Genomic DNA, 27,338 nt, shown 5'->3' with positions numbered 1-27,338 from the left:
ATTGGGCAAATGCACGCAATGAGTTACACAGATAAAAGTTCGTTTGTGTGTGGGGGGGGGGGGGGGGGGGTGTCCCCCCATACCTATGTCTGAAGACCTTGAAGGTGGGGGGGAACTTGCTTGCATACATGGCCTGCAGTCGTGTGAACAAGGCCTTATTTTTGTGTGTAGTGATGTGACTAATCCCTACACTGTGTAATCTTATTGGTAGATTAGTTCTATTATTGGTGAACTTGCCCGATTACATGGAGTGCCTGCCACTTTACAAAGGGACTTGTTGGCTTTCTAATATGTTTGTGGGGTCTCATGACTGTGAAATGAACTGTTGACGGATGACTAGTCCTGGTTTTCCCTTTCTCCCCATTCATAAATCCCTGTACTTGGCTTAGCCATGTGTATGTTGGAGGGTCGCATGTTGGCCAAGACCATTAGCTTGTGTCTCTAGTTATTCGACTGTCATCTGTCTCAACTATGGCGTTCAGTAAAAGGATATGTGTCCTATAACTGATGGTCACCCCTCCTAACTCACAGAATGAAGGGCTTCAGCATTGAGGTCTTTTCCACCATTTCCTGCACCTTTCTAATCAATTGATATGTCGGGGCTGGTGCATTGTGTGACTGGAAACCTTACAGCCATTGAATGCCCCTCTCCACCTCAAAATAAAAACGGCCACTTTATCTTGCATCCAGAAGCAAGAACGGGTAACCTGACAGACTGGAACCCCACTTGTTAGTCTGGGACATGCCTGCTCCCTAACTTTCCCTCAAATGAGTTAGCAATGTATGCATATCCTCACTGGTTACCCAAGTCTGTATAAATTGACCCATAGCTGTGAAAGGTGGTAGAACAAACCACCATATTTGACCTTTAAAGGTGGTTACTCCACTACTGACACTTAATACCAATCTCACCAACGGGACCCCATCCCCCCCCCCCCCAATGAGGAAAGTGGGGAACAAAAGTCCCCTGAATCTTCACTGTGAAAGAGTTGCTAGTGCGTCATTCACCAGTTACTTCAGCCCCATAGAAGTTAATGGCGTTCAGGTCAAGCATATTGGTGCTTCACTCACTTTTGTTCCATATTATTGGGGGTCCCAGTGAATGGTCCCCCAGTAAACTGACCCTTCTTGTCTATTGCCAGCAGAAATCTTCATATGACTTCCCTGGAGTATGGATAGGCAAGGTATATAATCAAGAAATGTTTGGGTGTTATAAAACTTGGACCAGTTCTGGTGTCTTGACAGATGGGCACGCCATAAAACTTGCTCAATACTTGTGTGCTAGACACACTTTCGACCCTGATTTACAAGGGGATCTGGTTTAAGGAAAATCTGGGTGTGTGCCAGATTACTTTGTGCCAACACTAGCCACTGTGATAATCTGACGCTCTATTAGACTGCCTAGTCTTAGTTTGTATGGTGTAAATCTTAGACTGTATATTATATATCTTCGCTACTACTGGATACGTAATCTTTTGTTTCTTATAGTGATCTGAAGTTAAAAGCGGAAGATGTCTTCTGGCTGCGATAGTAATAATGCAAGCTTCTTGATGTCTAACTCCAACCTCACATTGACTGAGATTATGGACATGGGGTTTGTTGCAGCAATTCGGGGTAATTCCTCTCCTTACCCTACACTTGAGCAGATGGACCCCGCAACCAAGTCTGGTGGATCTCCATTCTTTATCAAACCATCAGAGACCGCCCCACTGGCAAGTTCAGGAGGGAAGCTATGGCTGGGAATGGAAGACCTTGGACAAGTCTGCAGATCTCCACTTAATCCTGATGGTCCAGTCTTTGAACAGTCTATAACCTGTGAATCTACTCAACAATTTAATAACTCCATTGTTGGGGTCCACTATGGAGCTAAAGTGTCTACACCTTGTAACAAGGAGGGCTTGGAGACCTCTGACCCTCTAGTAGCAGATATTACAATCTCAAAGCTACAAGATCCAGAAGTAGCTCTTGGTGCTGTTGGACAACAAAAACCTGCCCCACCAATGTGGGAAATCTCCGAAATAAACTCTGCACTGGAAGAGAACACTCCTTCCTTAGATGTCTCGATCTCTGACCTGAGATTTGCAAATGGCTCTAGTGAATCTGAATCTCTGGTTTCTTCTCAGCCTTCTGCTCCCTTTGCTCAGTGGGCAGGTACCAAGCACAAAGATGTGGGACGCTCTTATCTTCGACCTTTCCACCACCAACGTCACTTGAGTGCCTCAGAAATACCAATAGGCAGTCTTGTCCCTCCACTCTGCTCCATTCAGATATCTGCAGTGTCTCCTGATAAACCTGGAGAGTGTCCACTCGAGGTAATGGGGGTACAGGCTCCCTAAACTCATGGGCATTTTACATGGCTTGATGCAGGATTTGTTGGCTATATTACACAAATGGTTTTTAGATTACTTTAATTCACACAGATTATGTAAATTTTAGGTTTATATTTTTTCATGGTAACTGTTTTGTCCTTGTGTTCTGTATACATTTTTAATGTGTTGCAGGTGAAATAATAAAGTATAATTTATAATACACTGTATATCCTTAATCTTACTGTAAGGTTTAAAAACTTCTCTGCCATTGTAATGAGTGATGGTAGAAAGGAGTTGTTGAGTCTGAAGGGACACTGGAAGGAGCTTAGCCCATCATGTGGCCACTCATGTGAATAAGGCCTTGTGGTGGTCCACAGTAGGAGGCCATACTGCACCATGACTCTGTACTATGTCATGGAAAGGTCTCGTAAAGGGGTTTTCCCATAACCCTTGTTCACCAACCTGCAGGCTGTGCTCTGTTCACTTCCTGGTTTTCTTGTCACCTTGGTGGGCGGGGTTTCACTTGCTCTATCTGCTATGTTTGCAGTGAGTAATGAGGGATTGGTTGTAAATGCATTACCACAGTATGAAGCTGATGTAGCAGAGCTGGATTTGAGTCATCTTGCATTACATACAGAGGTAACAGACTCCTTATCTCAGCCCTTATCAGCCAAATTCAATTAAATCAGAAATGCAGGAGCTCCCCCCCCCCCCCCATCTAAGGAGTCTGTTACTTGTCAGACATACACAGCTCAGAGCTGCTGCCCCGTGGCCATAGAAACTGAGTGTAAACAATGAAGTGAATAAATTAAGATGGCGGCCAAACAAAGCAGTTTTGATAAAGCAATGCATTTAGGAAAAGTCTTAAATCCACACAAACTAGCAGTATAGATAGGATGCTTTTCATGGGACAACCACTTTAATGCACCTGTTTAGGAGCTGATGTGATGTATGTGGCAACTGGCACCAACCTGCAGTACAGCTGGAGAGAACATCCAATTGTCTGGTAACATTTTTTTTTTTTTTTTAATTTTTTTTTACGCCACAAACAATCATGACCAAGTGGCTATGGAGTGCAGCTTCTGCCAATGCAGTAAAAAGAAACAAATATGCCTCAAATCGGCATGGTGCTCTTTCACATCCGACCTCTGCCATATTTTCAGGCAAAAAATTACGATCCCATGCTGAGATGTTCTAAAATCAGAGTATAACTAGACAGCTGCCTTCTCACAGTGCCATAAACTGGGCATGACATAGTGGGCACTGAAACTGAATATATCTAGGAAAACTTCAATTTTCTTCTTGCTCCAACCACTGCACATTTCTTTCCAGAAAGCATAGATGGGGTAAACAATCACTTAGAGATGGACAAACCAACCTGTTTCAGCTGAATATTTTAAACTTTTAAACAGGTTTTTAACAATACTGAATAATTGTTGATTTGTATCAAACTACAGAAAAGACAAATTCTGGCATCACCTGACAAGCTCTCAGCCAATAGTGATAGGTGGACTCCATACAATGCTGATGTAATTTACATGTTCTTATGGTAATATATAGTATTGGTGGCTGGAACACGGCATATTAGTGATGGTGGAAGTAAAGGATGGCTGTTATTCATCACTGCATGATATAAAGCAATAACTCCATATTCTTCACCTATATAGAGCACGGAGTCCAGTAAAATACACAATATAGCTCAATCCTAAGAGTAGGAGAAGTAAAACAAAGTGTAGTCAGATTCAATCAATTACAAGCAGATTAGTGAAAATGCAGATGGGAGTGATGGAAAACATCAGTACTGTGTGAGCCAGACTGCTGCAGTAATAGACATAGGATAGTTAGTCTTTTCTTTACCGATCTAACCTTGCCTACATCTGTCTTGCAATAGAGTACTTTAATCTGTACTGTTCAGAGTGTTATATATACCCTATAAGCAGAGTTTTTCAGCACCCTTTTTGTGCTGTGCCCAGCCACAATAGTAATGTATGGAGTCTCCCATAAAATGGTGAAAAAAGAGGCTTTAAAAAAAAATAAAATGTTCGAAATCCCTCCTTTCCCTAGAATACATATAAAAGTAGAAAATGACAGTGAAACACATACACATTAGGTATCCCTGTATCTGACAGTGCCTGGTCTACTGAATATAGGGGATCTGCAGTGCTCCTGTTCCATCAGGAAGGGGTTAATAGAGCACTGCAGTTTCCCTATATTCAGCCAGGCTGAATTCCAAGTGGGGGAAAAATCTTCAGTCCTCAAGCTCAGGGAAGGGGCAGACAGACAACCAAAACACCCCCTCCCTTTCCCCAGCAACTACTGCACCCCCTTCCTAGGCTTATACATCGAGTCATTAAGTTTTCCCAGTTTTTTGTGGTAAAATTAGAGGCCTTGGCTTATATTCGGGTCGGCTTATACTCGAGTATATATATGGTACTTTTTTTTTCTTTTTTTTTTTTCCCCTGACAATTCAGTTTTCAGTGGAAAATTGTTTAATAAACTGCTGTTATAATGTCAAAACACTGATTACACCTGCTCTAGTCTAAAAAACCTCACCCAATAAACAGTAGTCAGTACAATACCTAGAACATGAACCAGAAATGTTTCAGCTCCTAGCACTAACTGGAGCCATAACAGGCAGCAATTGACATCAACCGGCAGGCACAGTTGTACCTAAAGTGCACCAATCTTCCAGCGGATAACTGTGACCCCATAAAATTCTAGGCCAGTAGGTTAGAGCAATGGCCCAGTTAGCCTTGTAAGTTTTATCTTGTCCAGCCTCAAGCATAATGGCCGAGAAGGTATTTAGTAGTGTTGTAACACCTAAAAGGAAGAAAGAGTTCACAAGTGGTGTGGGGAAAAAAATTACTTTCAAAATAAATCTGGCATGGATCTATAAGGATTTTCGAACACCTTTGACTAATGCCTCTAGAGTTGCCACCATTTCCCTGTATTGTGTTCTAATTACTGTACTGCAGATGCTGCTGCTACTCCTAAACAGATGGACATCATCTCTTGCGGCCTGATCCATCACATTATTCCAAGATGTACTGCCACTCATGTTGCCACCATTCAGCCAGACATGTCCTGGTCCATCACATTCCACTATAGTATTAGTGCCTCAGTGTCAGTCCCCTGTGCAGCCTGGATTGTTGGCCTAGACATAGGACCATGAAAATCATGGTACCGTATGCAGGCCAACAATCCGGGCCACATCAGACAGGACAGGAATACGACCTGTCCTATTTTGTGGCCCGTGATTCCGTGGCTCCTCTTCATTCACTGAAAGGAGCCGCAGGAGCATGGACAGCACACAGAGACATCCCCTTGCGCAGCCCATGCTTTTCATTCATGGCAGGCCGGTTGCAGCACTGTCATCGGCAACCAGCCTTAGGCAAAGGCTCCACATTACAGAAACACATGGTTATTAGCTGCTGTGGTAGTGCACCAGGAAAAAAAAAAAAAAGCTACGTTTTACAATACCCACAATGTGACATTTTAGTTAATGGGATTCTACCATGAAAACATTTTTTTTTTTTTTTTGTGGCTAAGATGTCGGAATAGCCTTTAGAAAGGCTATTCGTCTCTTACCTATAGACGTGTGGTCTCTGTAGCGCTGTTCCTTAGAAATACCGGTTTTTACCGGTGTGCAAATGAGTTCTCCCGCAGCGATGGGGGCGGGCTCCAGCGCTCAAACAGCGATGAGGCCGTCCCCACCGCTGCCAGAGAAGTGTCTCCAAGCGCCGCCTCCTTCTTCGTCCGCCGCGTCATCTTCAATGTCTTCTGGTGCAGGCTCGTAACTTCTAGCAGAGCAGACTGTGCAGGCGCACAGGTCACGGGAAAATGGCCGCTTGCACAGTATTGTTAGCGGCCATTTTCCCTTGGCCTGTGCACCTGCGCAGTCTGCTCTGCTCTGCTAGGTTATGAGCCTTCACCGGAAGACATTGAACATGACGCGGCGGACGAAGAAGGAGGCGGCACTTGGAGACACTTCCCTGGCAGCGGTGGGGACGCCCTCATCGCTGTTTGAGCATTGGGGCCCGCCCCCATCGCTGCGAGAGAACTTATTTGCATACCAGTGAAATCCGGTATTTCTGAGGAACGTCGCGGCGGAGACCACGTCTAAAGGTAAGAGATGAATAGGCTTTCTAAAGGCTATTCCGACGTCTTATCCACAAAAAAAAAAAGTTTTAATGGTAGAATCCCTTTAATCTCATCCACACATTTTTGGGAAAAAAATTGCTGTAGAAAAGCTGCGTATTCAGAAAGACATGTTTGGAAAAATGCAGCGTGTCCATTTTAGCTCTGGAAATGCAACTCTTTTCTATAGATTTATTGAGGGAAGAAAAACATTCAGAGAGAAAAATCAGCATAAACGCAATGAAAAACGCTGTCGAAAAAACGCAATGCGATTTCTTTTATGCAGCACAATTTTTTTTGGTTTTTTTTTAGCTGCGGTTCGCTATATGGGGCCTTAGCCTAAGGGTATGTTCACACACAGGAATTTAACGCTGAAACTGTCAAGCTGAAAATTTCCGTAAATTGAAGATTTTTTTTTCTGCTTGTCAAAAACAGACGAGGATTGAAGTGGAATTATTTCACCCAAGACATAATAGGGTCAGTTTATGGTGGAAAAAAACACCCACCAGGTTTCCTTTAAGTGTCTGGGAGCAACATACTGTGTTTTGGACAACTTAGGACCATAACACTAAAAGTGCATAGTGATATTAAGTTTTTTAAATGAGGTTTTTCTAATTTCACTAATGAAACTAATTTATTTGATATGTTCCTCCTGTAAATTTAAAAATGGTGCAAAAAATGCATCAAATCTTTATTTTTTTTCTTTTGGTAAAAATTATGATAATTGTGCCCTACGCCTAGAAGATTGGGCAACACTAATCCTTCCCTAAGCCATCGACATGGAAGTTTTGGAAAATTGCACTTCAGGACACATCCTGGGAGAGAGAGGAGGCGCCTGGGTCTGTCCTGACACCCTGAGAGTCAGTTGCGACTGTACTGTGCTACTTTGTGTTGTTCGTGTCGTTGGGAGTAAGCTACACGTATAGTTAGTTTTTAATGTTTAGTTAGTGCTCGGACGAGCAGGGTTTTCTTTGACATTTTACCTGAAGTTAAGGCTGTATTTTAATTTGCTTTTGCAAGGCCTGACGTGAAGGTTTATTCATTTTTGCTGTTTTTCCAAATAAACCTGTTTGCACCAGACATCGTGTCCCTGTCTCTGACTGCTACCATCCCCACACTCCCCAATGGAAGCTGAAAGCCCCAATAGGCCTGTTCCACAGTCACCTGGAAAACTCCCACTACTATCTTCCTTCCATAGGGCAGGAAACGAAATCTGTCCAAGAAAGAAGGCTGTCTCTCCAGGAGTTACTGTCATTGACAAGGGGGGGAAGTAAATACTAAACATGTTCAGCTCGGACGGTGGTCAGTGGACCTTTACTAAAACTAGTTGAGTACCCTGATACAGTAGGTGGTATGTGACTAGTAATACCCATCTGCTGCTTTGAAATCCACTGACCTATGTATTATACCTGTAGTACTCTGCATTTATTAATATTAGATCAGGGGTTTTGTTCTCTTTGCTGGATATATTATGCAATGTGTAAATCCTCTGTAGGTGAAAAAACTTCCATTGTTGTTACAGGAGCATACCGCCGTGTGTTTCTGTGGGTCTAGCCACATAGCAGCCGGGCCAGCACAAGGGGTCAACAAGCTTTGAGGACAACAGAGGATGGATAATTTGCATGAGAACATTATGTGCCTGAGGAATTTTACCACTGCTATTCCTGGCACGTTCCTGTAGTGCGGCTAGTCCCAGCCTAACACTAATACGCTATGACACATATCCGGAGTACAGCTGCAGTGGGCAGTGCCAGTCCCTCTCTGACTGGCATAACAAAACACACACTGTACAACATAAACCTACAGCCTCGGCTTGGTCTGCCGTACAGGAGCTTTTAATGTAGAAGAAATCCAAGACCACTGGTTATATATACAGTATATAGAAAGCAATTTAATCTATAGGCTCTTCGTACAAATAACGTATTTACAGTGTCCCAACGCAACAGAATACAAAGTTATAAAAACATGAATAAAGGATGAGAAAGGAGGTCGTCTTTTTTGGAAATTCAGCTGGTCAAAGGGCTACTTGTTGAGTTTCAGCTGCTCTGGAAACCCGTTTCACTAGTATCCAAGTCATGTTCCTGCAACAAAGTGACAAGGGAAACGTCAGCTGAACCAAGGACAATAAAAGACATTGGGGGAATTTACTAAGCCACCTAGGCCAGATTTTCGGTGTTGATCGATGTAAATGTGTCACATCTTTGGCACGCAGCCCTTTTTTTGAACCAAAGATGAGCCACATTGTTCATTTTGTGCCCTGCTTGCCAGTTTTTAAGAAAATTAGTGGTGTGGGGTAGGGACACCTCGGCCTGACAAATTTACAGGCTATCGAAAGTTATACAGGAAATCTATAATGATTGGTGCAGATTTCTATTCTGGTAGCCAGTCAGGTATCTTATGTGTGGTGGAGTCCAAAGTGTTCCCAGACAGATCATGCTACAGAAAAGAAGGATCAGGCACATTGAATTTCAACATGCTCAATCTTGTGATCTCAAAAAGCGACAGGTCACCACCAGAGTTGTCTGACTGAAGACACGTCCCCTTGGCACCTAGGAATAATTGTTGGCCAAATTAATGTGTACAACCAGCTTAAAATAGTTGTCCCATTAAAGTCACTTATCACCTATCCATAGTATAGGGAATAAATGTTACATCGCTGGGCGACCAACCACTGGGTCCCTCAGTGATGAGAAGAATGAGGGCCTGAAGGTCTGCCCATAGCTCCGCCAGGATGTGCCAGTGCCAGAGCACTTTCCTGACCAGCACTCCATTCCCTGCTATGGAGATTACAATATTGGAAGCCCTATATAGCAGTGAATGGAGTGCTAGTCATGCAGGCGCCCTGGTGCTTCATTCACATGGAGGAGACATGGGAGGCGTCAGTGTGACACATATTCCTAAGGATAAGGGATAGGTGTCTTAATAGGACAACCCTTGCAAGTCAACTTGAACATTGATACAGATCCAGTTGCAAACCCCAAATCTATACTTAGCATAGTATCGCAGAAAGAGTGAGAATCACAGCCAAAATAAACAAAATAGGAAAACTAGCATGCATATGAATGATGCACGAGAATGACTTCCCAATCAGAAGCCTGATAAAACTATTCACAAGTAATAAAGTTCCAGGACCAAAAAATTTTTTCTTCTCAGAAGAAATATATTAAAACATAACTTTTAATTAGAAAACACATGAATAAATCATGAAAAACATAAAAAAAAATGCCAATCGGAAAGAAAATTTTTTTAAAAAAAAATTGACAAAAAATATGCACAAAAACACACTACATACCGGATCTAGATAGGCTTACTCGTTTCGGGATTGGTAGTCCCTTAGTCATAGCACTAACCTTAGGCATAGCATCTAATGCTATAACTAAGGGACTACTGATCCCGAATCGCGTTAGCCTATCTAGATCCAGTATGTAGTGTGTTTTTGTGCATATTTTTTGTCAATTTTTGTGTTTTTTTTCCTTTTTTTTTAATTTTCTTTCCGTTTGTCATTTTTTTATGTTTTTCATGATTTTTTTTTATGTGTTTTCTAATTAAAAGTTATGTTTTATTACATTTCTTCTGACGAAAATGTTTTTGGGTGCTGGAACTTTTTTTTACTTGTGATATACCGTATTTTTCGGACTATAAGACGCACTTTTTTTCCCACAAATTTGGGGGGAAAAGAAGGGTGCGTCTTATAGGCCGAATGTGGCGCCTGGCACCCGCTCTAATAGAGAGGCGGAAGCCGGCAAGTGATAGACGCCATTACAGGAGCCGGGGCCTGAGACATCGCTGCCCTGTCCTGCATGAAGCCAGCAGCAGGGGCGATGCTATTGCGCTCCTCCGTCCCCCCGCCGCTGGCTTCATGCAGGGCAGGGCAGCGATGTCTCAGGCCCCGGCTTCTATCCCTCCCCGGCATCCGCCTCTCTAGTACAGCGGATGCCGGGTCAGTATCAGCGGCCCCTTCTCCCCCGGGGCCGGTCCCCACCGGCCCCGTACCTGTGAAGTTGCAGGCCTGCTCCTGCGTGGCGATATCGCAGGAGCCGACCTGTTCGGGTGACAGCCGGGAGCCTAATAAGGCTCCCCAGCCTGTCACTGCTGTATTAGTATTGCGGCTGGGTCTATGACCAGCCGTAATACTAATAGACAGTTGTATTGCCGTCTATGGGACTTGCGATCAAGTGACCGCAGGTTCAAGCCCCGGGGGGGGGGAATAAAATAGTTAAAAAAAAAAAAAAGCTTTAAAAATATATAATAAAAATATGAAATAAATAAAAGTTCTAAATCACCTCCTGTCCCTAGAATATATATATATAAAAGTAGAAAATCATATATCATAAACCACCGGGTTTTTTTTTCAATAAAAGGTGATCTAAGCAATAGATATTCCCCAAAATGGTATAACTAAAAAGTACTTCTGGACCCGCAAAAAAAAACACTCTATGCATCCCCGTACAGCTGCAGGGTCACCTGTCAATGTGACCTTGCAGCTGTTGCAAAACTACAACTCCCATATATTAAATATTTTACCAGTTTTTGCTTCAAAATTTTTTTCCCTATTTTCCTCCTCTAAAACCTAGGTGCGTCTTATAGTCCGAAAAATACGGTACTTAGCATAGTTCGCTCAGTATCTATTACTTGTATGGCTGATTAATGGGAATTTTTTTTTTTTTACATTGATGACTTATCCTTTGGTTGAGGCCGTGACCATGTGGCCATGTATGGTGCTTTAGCTTATCCCCCTATGCTTGAAAGGAATTGATCTGTAGTATCACCGGGGTACTGTAATGAATGCGGACCTTCTGCTCTTCAAGGCAAATATCCATTATGAGACATCATGACTAAAACAATGATTGGTAGGTGGTGAACGGCGGCATGGGAGGACGGCTTTTATTATTTTAACCCATTCTGAGCTGTTTTCTAAAAAGTTATACACACAGTGCAGAATGTTCTCTGTCTAGTGTTTAACTGCAGGAAAACACAAATCTTTATGCAGATCTTTGTACCTGATTAAGTTTCTTGAATTCAACGACTTGGAAAAAAATATGCTGGAGAATGTGTTTGGCATCCTGTTCTTCCTTTGGTAGACTTCCAGTCACCCCCAAGATATCGCCACACTTCCGAACATAAAACTCCAGGTCATCTTCTGTACCTGAATGGAAGGAAAATACAGCAAGTGTATTAACATTAAAAAACTGCTATACTGCATGTGAGGAGGCAGATTATAAGGCAAGGACAAATGCAGCAGAGGTGGAAACTCACGGCCACATCTGGTGGGGGAGGCTTTGAAATTAACATATTAATGGTCGCACCTTTAGGCCTAGGCCCCACGGGCCGTATCGGCAGCACTAAAGCGCTGCGGGAAGAACGGCTGCGTGAACACATTGCGATTCTTTCCGCAGCGCTTTTAAGAGAAAGTTCAAAGAGTTTTCCTCTGCGGACTTTCTCTTAACATTATATCTACGGGAAAGCCGCCGGTGTTTCCGTAGATATAATTGACATGCTGCGATTTGCAAAGCCGCAACAGCTTTGCAAATCGCAGCATATCCGCGCTGCAATCTTTTCCACAAAGTGGGGATGGGATTTGCATGAATCCCATCCACTTTGCCTGCACTGTACAACGCCGCGATTTTTCCCGCAGCGTCTCCGCTGCGGGCAAATCGTGACGTTTACATCCCGTGGGGCCCCGGCCTTATGCAGTTAAAACTTGCATGGACAATTTGGATCAATCTGAAAAATACTCCATGTGGTTTTTGACTGCATGTGACCACCCTTATAGACATGAAATGGATTGACCAGAATCTGAAGACAATAGATACTGATGTATTATCCTCAGGATATGTCTTCAGTATCAAATCGGTCAGGATCCTACACTTGGACACCGTGCTGATCAGCTGTTTCGGCTGTCAAAACAATGGATTGGCATCACATGGAATGATCCCGCGTCGAGCAGGGAGTATATAAAACGTAACTTTTATTATTTTCTTTAAAAAGGAGTTACATAGTAACAATCATTGCGGTTCAAGATGTACTGACATATAGTGGCTACATGTTTCAGAACACTAGTTCCTTCTTGCCGTGAAGTGTTCCAAAACCTGTAGCCACTATATGTCAGTACATCTTGAACCGCAATGATTGTTACTATGTAACTCCTTTTTAAAGAAAATAATAAAAATTACGTTTTATATACTCCCTGGTCGACGCTGGATCATTCCATGTGATATCTTTATCAGCGGCTGAAGTCGCCAAGCTATCCGGGCTTCCCAGGAGGAGTTCTCAGGATACAAGGGTGAGCTGGATACACTGCTTTATTTTTGTGAATGGATTGGCATGGGGTCCCGGTGTTGACCTCCAACCATCCAACCTGTGCTGGGCTCCATACCTTACCTCTGTGCAGTCTCCATACCGAGCTTTGGCTTACAGTCAGTGTTGCAAAATCACTGCTGTGTTAATCATACCTGAATTAACCAATATAAAGAGCTGTAAAGTTCTGTATAGTTGAATGTTGGCCTACAGTGATTATATTCGTATGACTGTCTATGGGTCTCACTCGTACACTTGTAAACCTCAGTATAAGAGGGATGTTTATTATAGTACAAACAGTGCGCCAATCTCTCTTATGGACAGATGAGACAAAAATAGAACGTTTTGGCAAGGCACATCAGCTCTATGTTCGAAGACGGAAAAATTAAGCATATCTTGAAAAAAAAACACTCCCTATTGTGAAACATGGAGGAGGCTCTGCTATGTTCTGGGGCTGCTTTGCTACATCCGGCACAGGGTGTCTTGAATCTGTGCAGGGTACAATGAAATCTCAAAACTATCAAGGAATTCTAGAGAGAAATGTGCTGCCCAGTGTCAGAAAGCTTGGTCTCAGTGGCAGGTCATGGGTCTTGCAACAGGATAATGACCCAAAACACCCAAGAATGGCTAAGAGGAAAACATTGGACTATTCTGAAGTGGCCTTCTATGAGCCCTGACCTAAATCCTATTGAGCATCTTTGGAAGGAGCTAAAAACATGCTGTCTGGAAAAGGCACCCTTCAATCACAAGACAACTGGAGCACTTGGGGACACCAAACCTCACTATAGTTTGTGGGTAACCGCTTTTTTAAGTGGATTAGGTTTGCATACGGGGTGTCCCCAAGTGGACCAACAAAACAGGAACCCGAACATAGGTGTGAACCTAGCATAAGCTGTTCGGTACATACAAGGTGTGCCTGAGTCTGCCAGAGAACATGTTTTTGCCTGTTTTTACTCATCAAGACCTGTCAAACCTGTTGTTAGGGGGTGATGATGGGCAGCAAACACAGGCAAAAAAAGCATGCCCCACAGCTCATTTGCATAGGAATTAGGAATATTAGGAAGATATTCTAAGATTACACTTTCGCACAAAAATGGTATCTTTACTATGTCACTAACTGCCCCTGTCACAGCAAGTAAGTGGAAAACATTTAGATGGCGATGACACCCTTTAATCCAATGCCTGGTTGGATATGTTTAATAAATTAGTAATGCCCATTGCAGCTCAGACAACGTCTTCTAACACCTTGATATGTGTTGAGAAAAAGTTGCACAGGGGCTTGGCAAAAATCTGGTGTAAACATATTGAGAGATCTGCTCCAATACAAGCTAGAAATAATGTAGGTTATATACACAATGAAAGGTATCCATGTACAGAACACTCACATCGATTTGTTATCTGTGCTAAGCGAGATTTTTCAGAAGAGAAAGTCTCATCCAAGTCAAAAAGTTCAAGGGCCGGAGCGGGAAGTTCACGGAATGATGGAGGAAATACCTAAATAATAATAAGAAAAAAAAAAAGAAGATTTGCCTGGAACTCGCCATGAGGACATCCAAGGTCCAAGTAGAGCATTACAATATATTAATAAGCGGATACATGGATTGAATCCCCCCACCCCAAATAATATTGCAAAATCAGTGTGGAATCCACATAGACCTGTGATGTCAATTTACAATTTATGCTGTGGATTTTTACAGCAGATTTCGCCCATTTCAATCACGAGGGTGAAATCTGCCTCTGTGTGTGCTATAACTTTACACGGTGCCTCTAAAAGGTAAGGTGTGGCATGAACTACAATCTGATACAATAAAAGACTGTTTCAGAAGGAGCCATGCCGGCCCTCTTGGTAGGTTGGGAGGGGAGGATGGTTGCTATGAATACCTTATACTGTGTCAATCCTACTTCCTTCCTATCCTCCTATCCTATCCTACTAATATTATAAATGTGAAAGTTTCTGTGTTTGTTCCTCAATCACGCAAACCTCGATTAACACATAGGCTACTTTTTACAGCGGTAAATCACATGGCTTCACGACTGTTATGAATTTATGTTCACATACTATATTACACTGCTCTTGCAGCAGCTTATCTCAGGTTCTGATAAAGCCAGGTCTGTTATCTCTCTGTGTAAACAGTCAGCTAACCCTCAGTGGACTGTGTACACGCATTTGCATATTATCTGATCTGCTCCAGGCAGTGCTGACACACTGGATGGGAAAACACCTTTAATCCAAATTGTCAGTTTGCTACTTTTAAACATGCCAGGAAAGAAAATCTAATTTGTTGTAAAATTCTAAAACGAGAGCTATGAAGGAGCCAGAAGTCACAGAGTTCTCCTCAAGCGGAGCTGACGGGGATCATCGGCAACAACAACACGCTCATTATATGGTGTCCCAGCGAGCTGCTGAGATGCCGGAACAACCCCGGGCACAGCATGAGGAATGAGTTCAGTGGAAGGACAGCTTGACAGTTGCCGAAACGCCAGAGAAGGCGGATCATCAACGCCAACAACACGATCATTATATGGCGTCACCGCGAGCTGCTGAGATGTCGGGACAATCACAGGCACAGCAGGACAGCTTAAGAGCTGCCGAAACGCTGGAGCTGGCGAACCATCGATGGCAACAATTTGCTGAATATAGGTGGATCAGACGCCAACAACACGCAGACGAAGTCGCGGGCAGAGACTAGTATACTATAAAAGGGTTAATTCGTTAAGTGTATTATCACGATTACCAGGTGAAGGCAAGAATGAAGGATAACTTCATAAAGTACTTACGGCAGGCTGAAGAGCGGGGAGAGGAGCCTCAAACTGTGGCTGGATAAGCTGCAGAGTCTCATGCTTCACATTCAGTTCCTTATAGGCTCTGGAAAGTGACAAAACGAGGGATCAAAAACCAATGGCGGACAAAACAGGGACAAAAGTTTTAAAAGAAAAAGAGATTACAACATGGAGCCTAATACATACTTGATGACTTTGGATAGAGAAGAAGTATCCAGCTGATAGATACTCATGTCAAACAGAGTGGTGAAATCCCGAGGATTTTCATCTCCTTCCTGCAGGCAGACTCGCAGCTGCTGGGATAATTTGTTGGTGTTGGGGATCATGGTGTAATCCGAAATCTGAAAGGATGGGAAGGGTCAGAACAAGGACATGCAAGGCACCTCTTACGGATAAGCCCATTCAGCAGAGTGTGTTACACTTACCTCTGGAGCTTCAGCATCAATCTGGTTTAGCTGGATGTCATTTGTAGTCAGCCATTGCATAAGCACATCCTGTAGGCAGCAAGTTAAACGTGTTACCGTGTATTGTTTACATTGTTGTATCGACAGCCCTGTCCCATTGAAATATATGCGGCAGTCTCTGAACTACTGATGATGGGGGTCACAAGAGTCAGACCCCCACTGATCTAATATTGACAGCCTATCCTAAGGACAGGCCATCAATGTCAAAAACTGGACAACAACTTAAATTTCTTCAATAACCCAATCGGTTAGGATGCAAAAGTCAGCTATCCAAAAATCTGATATTGATGACGTCGTCTAAGGAGGGGGCCATCGATATTAATCTACTGGAAATCTCCTTTAACATACAATCACATCTTCCATATCCCATACAAACCGAGAAGAGAGGGTTATTTGGGGTTGTCGGGTATTGGCAAACACCAGCAACTTATAGGAAATCTTACCAGAATCTTTGCATTTTCTTCCTTGTCCAGGTACTGGTCATTGAACATGTGACATGATCCCACCACCGCCAGCTTTCCACCGTGTGACTAAAAGGATAAAGGTAAGAAAAATCAGCCCATCTAAAACACCAGACACATGGATTTACAGAATACATTCTTCACAGTATACAAACCTGAACTTCTGCAACTGCATAAATTGCGGCAGCGTCATATGTAGTCACAGAAGACAACAAAATCCCATGAAAATACACGGCTTTTCATTGTTTTTGTTGTCTTCTGTGATAAGATATGATGCTGCAGCAGTTTAAGCGGTTGCAGAAGTTCTGGTTAAGGGCGGGTTCACACCATCACCCGATCTCCGCTTTGCAGGTTTCCGTCTTCTGCCCGAGAAACTGGACAGGAGACAGAAACCCGGCAAGTAAGTTTTCGAACCCATTCACTTGAATGCGTCTGAAAAGTGACCGCCCGTGAGCGTCTTGTGCCTTTCCGCGGCGAAACAGGTTTTTTTAACTGGACACAAAGTCGGACATGACCCAAGTGAATGGGTTTGAAAACTGACTGCCGAGTTTCCGTCTCCTGTTCAGTTTCTCGGACAGAAGACGGAAACCCACAAAGCAGAGATCAGGTGCAGGTGTGAACCCGCCCTCACTCTGCTACATTTGTATTAGTGATTATTGATAAGTTTAACTTTTGATGCAAATCCCTTTAATATGGAGGTATCTACAGTGACAGACTACAGTGTACAGAGTTGAGAAGGAAAAGGACAACAATGAAAAACTGGAAGATTTCAGGATGAGGGGGTCCTTTAAAGGAAGCCTATCATTCACATTATTCACTAACCCCACATTGGAATAACCTTTATTTTTTAACCTTTTATTTTCTCATGCAGGCAGCTGTTTTTGCATTAAATAGCTTTTTGCTAATATGCTAATGAAGTTCACGTAGTACATGGGGCGTTCCCCTGTGCTCCGAGCAAAGCAGCGTCATACCCTTGAGAGTGTTCATTCCCTACTCCTGGCCGTGTTCTTCATGCCCCCTCCGATGATAAGCTCTCATGGTCTGCCTCCTCTTGGCAGCGTCATCAGCAGTATCTATCTTTTGCAAGATTCAAATCCCATCCACGTGTTGTCGGCTCCGCCACTTCGGATTTGGGCAGAGCCGACAACACATAAGAAATCCTGTGCATGTGTTGCATAAGGAAACCAAAGGTAGGACTAGAATAGCTTCTATGAAGGTTATTCCAACATGGGGTTAGTGAAAAATAGGAATTTTGAATGATAGACTCCCTTTATTGAATGTGAATGTTATAGTTTCGCTCCTGGTGCCCAATATGTGAAAATGGGCATAAAGATCCAACTGTGTGACTGTCGTCTGAGTCTCCAAACTGTACGTTGGAAACAAAGAGGAAACTAAACATGGAAAATCCCAAACATTTACAAGCGTGCACAACCAATGTCATCACAATGAATAATGGGTTTTTTTCAACTGTGGTCTGTTTGATCATTTCCAAGGGAAAGATATTGGCCCAAATGTTTGTTATCCTTGGCAATTCTATGATAATGACTGTAAAAGGAAAGTACAAATAAAGCCTACTGAATAACGGGGGGAAACCGATGGTTTTTTTATCCCCCTTGTCTTCACTTTTCAGGAAAAACATATTACCTTCCACAGACCTCAATGTTAGAAATAAAAAAGGGATACATTGCTGTCCATCGTGTATCCTTATTTTTTAGACAGAGCAAAAGCACTGCAGGTCTGACATTTGGCTCCATCCAAAAGATCGAACAGTCGTCGGAAATGCTCCAAACACACGCCGGCGGATGGTTATAAAAACCCATTGACATCAATTGCCCATTGCTATCCGTCTTTATGATCTTTCAAAGGATCACAAAAACTGATGAGATGCAGAGACACTAAACACAGGTTTGAACCCAGCCTGAAAGAGTTTGCTTCTGCAGCATGACAATGGATTTCTGCAAAGATGACCGGGTCAGAAATTCTTAAACTGGGGTCACACAAGTCAGGTCCATTATAGGATTTCTGTTGCAGACATCCTGCAGTGAACCCTCCTGCAGCAAAATATAGGCAAAACCATCTAGCTTTCGCCGTGATCCCTGTGAGAGTGGCTTGTAACCTTTGCATTATGAAGGCTGAAAACCGTGGACAACAATAGTTGGCAGGTTGTGTGTTCAGAACCAGCAGCACAAAACACTGGATACACAACACTGCTACTCCGCTCTACCTAGACAATGTGGCTTCAGAGGGATGTTGTGAAAAACACAAGAGAACACCCTAAACAAACATGTTGATAATGCAAACCTCCTAAAACCGCGGAGGCGTTGTAACAATGGGGGCGGTGTGCTAACTTTGTTGCAGCCATGGCTTTATATAGGAGCCAAGACACCGGCTAAATGGAATTATATTATTTGTAAGTATATTTTACCAACATGTCTGCTTAGAGTATTCTCCTGGGTCCAACACCCAAGCGATCAGAAGAAGTTGCAGTGATTGGATGAGTTCTATGGCCTCTTCCATGCTTGGCACTAAGCATAGCACTGTTCATTTGTGCGGCATCTGTGCTTGGTATCTCACCACTGCCCATATACTTGAATGGGACTGAACAGTGATCAGGCCATGTGACCAATGAATGTGATGTCACATGACCTGAGAAGCAAAGGCGGCACTCAGAGAACGCCACTGCCGCTTCTAATGACTGATCCACAACGTTCCAAGGAGAGACCAACATCAAGGTCATTGATTTAAACGGGCTGGAGTCGATTTTTACCATTGGATTTGCTATTTGTTTGCTTCGGACCGAGGGAGTGTACATCCGAGCCGGGTCCACAGGAATTCTAGTGGAAAGTGATATATGGAAAACACATTTGGGACTACAAGTGGCTGAGTATACATTTTCCTTTCCCTGTTTGCCCTGCATTGATTTAGAAGTCCTGGGAAACCCGTTTCATGACTTTTTTTTTTTATTTTATATTACCTTGGAATGATAGAACGCCATGACTGGTCTGTTCAATGGGAAACACACTGACCCTGTGGACAGAATGGCCACTGCAGGCTTCATAACATTAAGTGTGGCACCATATGGGTAAACGAACGTTAAACCCCTGTAAAAAAGAAGAACATGTGAAGAGGATGAGCAGCGGCTGAATAGCATTGTGAACAGCAGGGTAAATACAGACCTATAGTCATTCCTATATTAGTACACAAGTGGGTAGGTAGTAACACTGTGGACAGGTTAACTGTCATTTCACTTTTTTACTATTGAGTAGGGCATTGTTAGACGAACATTTTTGTAATATACTTTATTAACCTATTTTATTTCCTTTCAGTAGAAAAAGGGCTCTGTTGCTAAAGGAGAGTATCCCCGTACACTCTGTGTAATGCCACTGAAGTTAAAGAGGTTTTCCTGCCCCCAAATTGTTCTTTCACAGCGATGACCTATCTACAGTATATGATCGGTTGTTCTATCAGCCTCCAGGTATTCAAGTAACAGCAGTAGTGCTGCAACTTCCCAGAAACACCACTTTACAGTGGACGAGACTGTTTCGCTGTTCCCATTACTTGAATAGGAGGGGTGCTGTATGCGCTCCCTGTCTACTAGCAGTTTCTGGGACCCGGAGTCTTTTTTGTGCCCTTCTACAGAATGGTAACAAAGTAAAACACCACTTTACAATTTACAGGAAACCAGTAACCAGACGTGGGGCTCCTAATCCATCAGAATGTGTTTTGGGTCCCGATCCTGGAAATTTCAGTATCAACTGTCCCCAAGTGTTTAATATTAAAGTTGAGGATAGTACAAGTCACCTCATTGTGCATCTTTGGCAAATAAAAAGTTATTCAGCTCAAACACTGGGGAGTGAATGTAACTGATATGGCCAGATTCGGCAATACCCCAACAGCGCTAGGCCATGCTGGTAGTTTAGCGGCCCCAAGCTTGATGATAGGTTCCCTTTAATGAAGATTGACTTCACTTTTCAATACATTTCAGTTTCCCTTTCTTTTGAGAACTTACTGTGCATTGTTCCCATCCCCCTCATCATCAGTTACTGCCAAGATGTTCTTTCCAGCCGCTCTATTGATCTCCCTGTCAAAAGAAATGACAAAATCCAGCAGTTACATCCCATCCACTACCCGACTGCCGGAGACAAGCGCACATTTCTAGCAGCTTAGAGGAACGCAGACAATGCAGTTAGACAGTCTCAATCTCCTGAACAACACATTACATTTATTGTTACTGTACAGTATCTGGTGTGATGGCTGCTATTCCTAGAATGCTCTCTGAGGACACCGAAAATGATATTAATACAAGATAAATCAAGGATTTCGACATTCTGCTTCCCATCCACAACACACAGGCTGAATAAAAGGAACGATGCACCCGATAAGTGAGCGCATTGTTAAAAAGCCTCCCATTGAGTTCAATGAGTTACGCACGGAAGACGGAAGCCATTGAACTCAATGGGAGTCTTTTTATCAGCGCTGATACTGACGCAAGTTATCGTGGCAGAATCAGCGCCACTTTACGTGTGAATGACCCCTAAAAGTCGCCCTATATCAATGCGCCAGCTAATGACGTTGTTTACACCTTTTCCTATGTTCTACATTTTGAATTTGTTTTGTTTCATATAAAACTTCAATAAAACTTGATTCCACCTAAAAGTCGCTCTCCAAGGTACGGTCATTAGTTTGATACCGATCTTCCTGCTGACAGACTCCCCTTTTACCAATATGTAAGGGCCACGTTGGTTACCATAAGCATTAGACATGTTCAGGAAATCTGTCTAGTGACCTGACCACTTGCACGATTATATTAGTAAGCACAAGATTGCATATGACAGTAGAGGAGGCAAATACAAGACTGTACACAGTACTATGAATACTCATAATGGTCACACATGGTACAGTTTACTAAACAATTAATAAATAGTAGAGTGCATTGAGAACTAAGGGCAGCGGCCATACAACAGGTTTCCACATACACAAAAAATCTAGACTTTAGTATGTAGAATTATATACAGAATTATATTATACTAGCATCTGCCCGCGACTTCATCCACGTGTCAGTGTTGGCGTCGAGCCGTGTATATGTAGGCAATTTGCGCTGGTAATGGTACGCCAGCCCGAGGCCAACCCCCCTCCTACCGCACCCAGCGGCGGAATCCGCACCTACCACTGGGCCCTCCTCCCACGGCAACACCTGTCCCCCTACGGAAGCAAGACCCACCTTTGACTTCCCCCCTCCCGTGTGGCACCCCCCTCCCTACCCCGCCTCCTTTCCCGCAACGGCGCACATACCTACCTCATGGCCGCCCTCCTGCGGAACTTCCCAACCCCGTGAAGGCCCCCGTTCCCAACTATCCCCCCTTTCTACCACCACTTCCTCGGCCTCCTATCCCCAGGCACCCCCTTGGCCCCCATTTTCCCCTTTCCACCCCCTCCCCACTCATTATTCTACCATGGCATCCCCTCCCGCGGTTCCCCCTGCTCACACAGTTTTCACAGCCCCCTCCCTACCCCTCCTTCATCGTCACTCACCTCCTGCGGAACCCCCTGATCCAAGCGCGGGAGAGCACGGCAGTGTCACGGCGTAGTGACTGGAAAGCCATAAGCGATACAGTAGCCGCGCGGCTGTAAACGGAGTCTGTAAGCGCAGTCCTGTCCCCAGCGAGTGAGCGCCGCCATGTTCTTTATATTGCTGCATGGCCGATAGCTCCGCCCACACTGCAGCGCGAGCCAATCGGGTTACTTCTCAAGGGCCTGGGATGACATCATCTCAGGTCCTCAAGCAGACACTGGACCAAACAGCAGCATAATTTGCCGTGAAGACCGGCGGTGGAGGGATGTACAAAGTAGCCTATCTTTCATTCCGGGACCCAAGGTAAGTATATGCAAAATTTCACACATATCCGTTCAGTAGTTTAGGTGTGATTAGGGAACAACATCCAAACACACAAACCCACAAACATCCAAACACACAAACTTTCACAATTATAATATTAGCAGGATACAGAATCTTACATTATATACAGAATTATATTATATACAGAATTATATACAGAATTTTGACTATAATGCCTAAGCAGGTGTTGATGCACACAGGAGCCCCTACTAGATCTCCAAAATAAGGGACTGAATTGCGTGGTGTCCCCAACACTGTGAACAGAAGCTTGCCTACTAAATCTGTATTCACTCTTGAGGGTGTAGTAGTGATATATGGATGGTTCACATGGAAGTTATTACCAATGGCGGTAATGCTGCTATAGCAGACAAGTGTCAGATCACTCCTTGCTCGACAAGGCTTATCTGTAAAGCAACATGGCCTAAAAGGGTTGTCCAATTAAAGACACTTATTTACTACCCACAGACTAGGGGATAAGCGTTAGATGAGAAGAATGAGGAACAGAAAGTCTTCCCAAATCCTCCCGGGTTAATGAAGCACCAATGCGTGACCAGAACTCCATTCACTTCTATCTTTATCCCACTTTGTTGGCAACCACTCTTCACATTTTGTGGAAAGTTACAGCTTATCCTGTAAGATCATTCAGCTAACAGTTATCCCTCTTGACCCCCCGAAACATGTGTATGCTCAGCTTAGTTAAGCGTGCACATGTCCTCAACCAGAATCGATTCTGAGAACTAATGGGACACACGCTAAAATCCGGCAGCCCTATTTTTCTCTCTCAAAGGCAGATACTTGGAGATCCCATACTCATTAGATGGTCGGAAATCCTGCTGAAATTAATGAGTTAGGCCAACTTTAATCCAAAATGGCCACCTTAAATGTTTATTCTCAGTGGACTTACCGGTTCAATACTCCATCGGAAATAAGTGCCTCCTTGGGGTGGAAGTATTTGTAGTAAACGTTTCTTAAAACAGCATCTTCAAATGAAGAAAAAAAAAAAAAAAAAAAAACATCTGATTAATAAATAGATTCTCTTATATCCTAAAATTGCATCAAAGTCACAGGATAAATGTGTATTCAGTCTGCCTGTCACTAAGAGCCAGAAAGGAATTTTCCCTTAGGGTCTATTCACACTGAGTTTTTTGGCGCTGATTTTGATGCTGAATCCACGTCAGAATCCACGTGGAAAAAAAGCCTCCCATTGACTTCAATGGGTTTCTTTTTCTGCTAGTGGAAAAGAACCCATTGAAGTCAATGGAAGGCTTTTTTCCATGTGGATTCTGACAAAGATTCAGCGCCAAAATCCTCACCTAAAAAACTGTGTAAATGGAACCTTAGCCTACGTTCACATCTGCGTCTGAGTCTCCAGAGTATATGGCGTATCAGGTGTCTGCTGGTAACCGCTGTTGTAGTGGATGGGCTCTCCGTTGTTGGGTTCACCTGACAAATCCCAATGATGGAAAACACGCTGCAAGTGTGAATCTAACCTTATAAGACAAATTGACTAGTCCTACAGTCCCCTATGCCATATAATTTGAGATATAATCCAACTAATGTGATACCAGCTGTTAATCACTTGGTTTGAAAGGTTTATCCAGAAGATTAAAGTTAAAGAAAAATCCTTAGAATGGATTACTTGTATTGAAGGGTTTTATCTTTTTTGTACACCATGTCTTACCTATATGGAATGAATAAAAACTAAGTTTTAAAAGGAACATATTTTTGGATCTTCTCTGGATTGTGCTGGAATACGCGATTTTTGCTGTTTGTGTGGACTCCGTCTCCAGCCGAGGAGGCAAGTATTCCGTGCACAGGGGAATAGGATCCGACACATAACAAGGACTTTGCCACGCACGTGAGTTGGGCTGTGATTTTTTACTAATATATTTTTATAATAAGTTATACTCGCCTAGCACATCCCACTTCGATATTGTTCCAATGCTTCCTGGGTTCTTCTCCCCCAGCTTTAGTACTTCATAGTCCCTCCTGACACACAGTAAATGGTGCTCGGCCAATCACTGTTTGAGACGTGTCATTGCTGTAGTCAGTGATTGGCTGAGCAGCATTTCCTGTGTGTCAAAAGGGACCAGGTAGTAGAAAGTAGCTGGAACCTGGGAAGTGTCAGAAAAGAAGCAGCAAAGGCGAATATGACTTAAAGGGAACCTTATGGACCGGGTGTTGCCCAGATAGATTCCTCTAATTTATTGTGGACTGTGGAAGTCTGTAGTCCCTACGGTCACAATCCTTTAAAAGGACTCATCTGTGATTTTAATATATGCTCTAACCTTTAAGCAAAGATTACCACAGAAAAAAAAAACAGGCCTAATAATTTCTGCCCAGAACAACAATAAATAGGCAAATAGAGAAAAAAAAGTCTGTGACTTCTTACCGGTATTTACCATTACGCCAAACTCCTCAAGCAAAAAGTTGATATTGGTGTCGTATTTGGCTTCTCCTCCTTCTCCGAGCATGACCAGGATGTCGCCACCTTTCTCCAGAAACTGTTTCAGTGCTTCAAACTGTGGAATGAGATATATAATGGGTAAGGACAAGTTCTTAACATAATCCTCTGGCTTCAAGACCATTCCAATTGTTTCTAGAAAATACAACACGTTAAAGAGGACCTTTCATGGGTTTGGGGCACAGGCAGTTCTATATACTGCTGGAAAGCCGACAGTGCGCTGAATTCAGCGCACTGTCGGCTTTCCCGATCTGTTCCCCGGGTAAAGAGCTTTTGGTGCCGGTACCGTAGCTCTTTACAGTCAGTCAGGTATGTCCTTCTTCAAAGCAGCGCCTTCGCACTGTACCGTGTAAGCGGGGAGGAATGCCCCCTCCCCTCCTGATAATACTCGTCTATGGACGAGCCCTGTGAGCAGAGGGAGGGGGCGTTCCTCCCCGCTCACACTGTACAGCGCAATAGGCGCTGCTTTGAAGAAGGACATACCTGACTGACTGTCAGGAACGCCCTTTTGACTGTAAAGAGCTACGGTACCGGCACCGATAGCTCTTTACCTGGGGCACAGATCGGGAAAGCAGACAGTGCGCTGAATTCAGTACACTGTCAGCTTTCCAGCAGTATATAGAACTGCCTGTGCCCCGGACCATGAAAGGTCCTCTTTAAGGCTGAGGTCCCATGTTGCTGTTTTTTTTTGTTGCACCAGTAGTGGCTACAACTGGAATGGGAAATATATAGGAAGTTCTGACACTTCTACCTTCTGCTCAGTCCACTCTTGGCTTTGGCGCAAAAAAAAAAAAAAAAACTGCAGCAAAATCTGCAACAAAAAAGCTGCTTTTCTGCAACGTGGGGCCTTAGCCTAACTGTGTAAGTCTATGAGAGCTTGGATATTCTCTGTTCGCTGCCTCTTAGGACAACCTCCTTAACATCATGCATGATATTAATGGGCAGCGAACAGAGGCACTGTTTTCCTAATTACATCCTGAAAAACAGATTTGCATCTATTTCCCATAATCCCCCAGTGGAGGAAAAGTGGCTTGTAAGTCTCCATACGCCTGAAAAGGTGCCCACTCCCTAAGGAGTGTTATTATCCCCTGACCCTATACTAAGTAGTAATAAATAGCACCGCAGTGTGGCTTTAATAAGGTGATATTTACCTTTACAAATGACAAACTGAGATTTACATTGACAGCTTACCTCGGCTGCTGTGAATTTCTCCCTGGGCCCAGCAGTGATCCAGAGCTTGACACCGAACAACTTCTCAGGTGTAATATCTTCTTTCAAACTAAAGAAAAGAGAAGCAAGTTATAGAAATGACCCACACAACAAACTCCCAAGATAGAAACCACTAACTCTGAATAGATGAGATGTAACGGCCTTGGATTAAGTGTATTGATTAACACTAGGCCACCAGGACAAATAACTTAAAACTCCCAAGATGTGTTTAGAAATTGAGTACTGTGCACAAGTGGTTAATCCCATACGCCACATTCCCATAGATTATGCCATTAATATAATATCAATGCAGATTTAACCACAGAGGTATCCAACAAATAAGAGAACAATAAACTACAAGGTTCAGTAAAGCCCTGCAGCCTCTTTGGTGTCGCCGTCAGCCATGTGCAGCGTTTAGTATTGTACCTGTACTTCATTTTGGTCAATCTGGCTGAGCAGCAATCCCTCAGTTTTCATGATCTGTGGGAGAACCAGAGGCTGGACCTAAACATATTTCAGATTTGTTTCCCCCATTATAGCCAATTTTTCAAGTAGTGGATTAGTTGGGCCTGGGGATGCATGAAGAGGAGTCTGTCACCAGAACCCAACATATCAATCAGCCACTCAGATGGTGGTTTCCCCTTATGAATTGCTACCTCCATTGCCTAAATATTGTCGTTTTTGTCTACTGCATGTAAATGAGCTGTTTGGAGCAATGAGGGTGTTGCTGCTTACCTCTGCGGAGCAATGACAATACACTCATTGCTCCAAAGGGTTCATCTGCATATGGACTGTAACAGTGGCATCTTGGCAACGTACACTGGTTCACAAAAACACGGCCCAATTCACATGACCCTAAATGATCTATCTTTGGGGATTGGTTGATATAATGGGGTCTGGTGCCAGTCTCCCTTTTGTAAATTAGGGCCATCTCCACCCCAGCACATCCAGATAGAAAATGCCAGATTTATAAATCCCCCCTAGACTCAGAATGGCAGTGTGTTACATGGTTGCCCGTTCTTTTTCCCAACAACACTATATTTCTCCTGCTAGACTCATCACCTGATCACCAGGGCCGCTTCATTCTAAACCCGGCCATACATGTTACATGCATGTTGCTACATCTAATATTGATGGGGACTTCCCAACTCACCACGGAAAGCAGATGTCATGAGTAAAAAGAATCAGACGTGTTCCCCTCTAACTAAGAACACATATATGTCCCGGCACAGCCAAGTGTTCATGTGTATAGCGAATATCATAAGACAGGAATCTCATATGTATGCCCAGGCTATAATGATACTGTCCAGATGGGACGAC

At 43.4% G+C, this 27,338-nt stretch overlaps 2 protein-coding genes across 2 annotated transcripts; one reads left to right on the top strand and one right to left on the bottom strand.

Moving 5' to 3' along the window:
• The first annotated feature begins 1,550 nt into the window (after positions 1–1,550).
• On the top strand, positions 1,551–2,510 carry LOC142209145 (uncharacterized). The gene is made up of 2 exons (XM_075278082.1): positions 1,551–2,312; positions 2,502–2,510. The coding sequence occupies exons 1-2, from the start codon at positions 1,551–1,553 to the stop codon at positions 2,508–2,510; spliced, it is 771 nt and encodes a 256-aa protein (XP_075134183.1).
• A 5,846-nt stretch (positions 2,511–8,356) lies between these two features.
• Positions 8,357–26,076, bottom strand: IFT52 (intraflagellar transport 52). The gene is made up of 12 exons (XM_075278778.1): positions 26,001–26,076; positions 24,738–24,867; positions 23,250–23,325; positions 20,459–20,530; positions 19,424–19,550; positions 16,432–16,518; positions 15,950–16,018; positions 15,711–15,865; positions 15,522–15,609; positions 14,129–14,237; positions 11,447–11,592; positions 8,357–8,527 (listed from the first exon to the last, which is right to left on the bottom strand). The coding sequence occupies exons 2-12, from the start codon at positions 24,817–24,819 to the stop codon at positions 8,483–8,485; spliced, it is 1,056 nt and encodes a 351-aa protein (XP_075134879.1). The 5' UTR covers positions 24,820–24,867; positions 26,001–26,076; the 3' UTR covers positions 8,357–8,482.
• Between the last annotated feature and the right edge of the window lie 1,262 nt (positions 26,077–27,338).

This window comes from Leptodactylus fuscus, chromosome 6 (genome assembly GCF_031893055.1).
Source record: "Leptodactylus fuscus isolate aLepFus1 chromosome 6, aLepFus1.hap2, whole genome shotgun sequence".
In the NCBI taxonomy this organism is placed as follows: Eukaryota; Metazoa; Chordata; class Amphibia; order Anura; family Leptodactylidae; genus Leptodactylus; species Leptodactylus fuscus.
This window is presented reverse-complemented; position numbering and strand designations above follow the sequence as displayed.

Bases quoted from the DNA above. Each gene is read 5' to 3' on its own strand.
- LOC142209145 (XM_075278082.1), top strand. From the start codon at position 1,551: ATGTCTAACTCCAACCTCACATTGACTGAGATTATGGACATGGGGTTT.
- IFT52 (XM_075278778.1), bottom strand. From the start codon at position 24,819: ATGCTCGGAGAAGGAGGAGAAGCCAAATACGACACCAATATCAACTTT. The intron at 15,610-15,710 runs GTATGTATTAGG...GTCACTTTCCAG, and splicing joins TCTCTATCCAAAGTCATCAA to AGCCTATAAGGAACTGAATG. The intron at 8,528-11,446 runs GTACAAAGATCT...ACTTTGTTGCAG, and splicing joins AATTCAAGAAACTTAATCAG to GAACATGACTTGGATACTAG.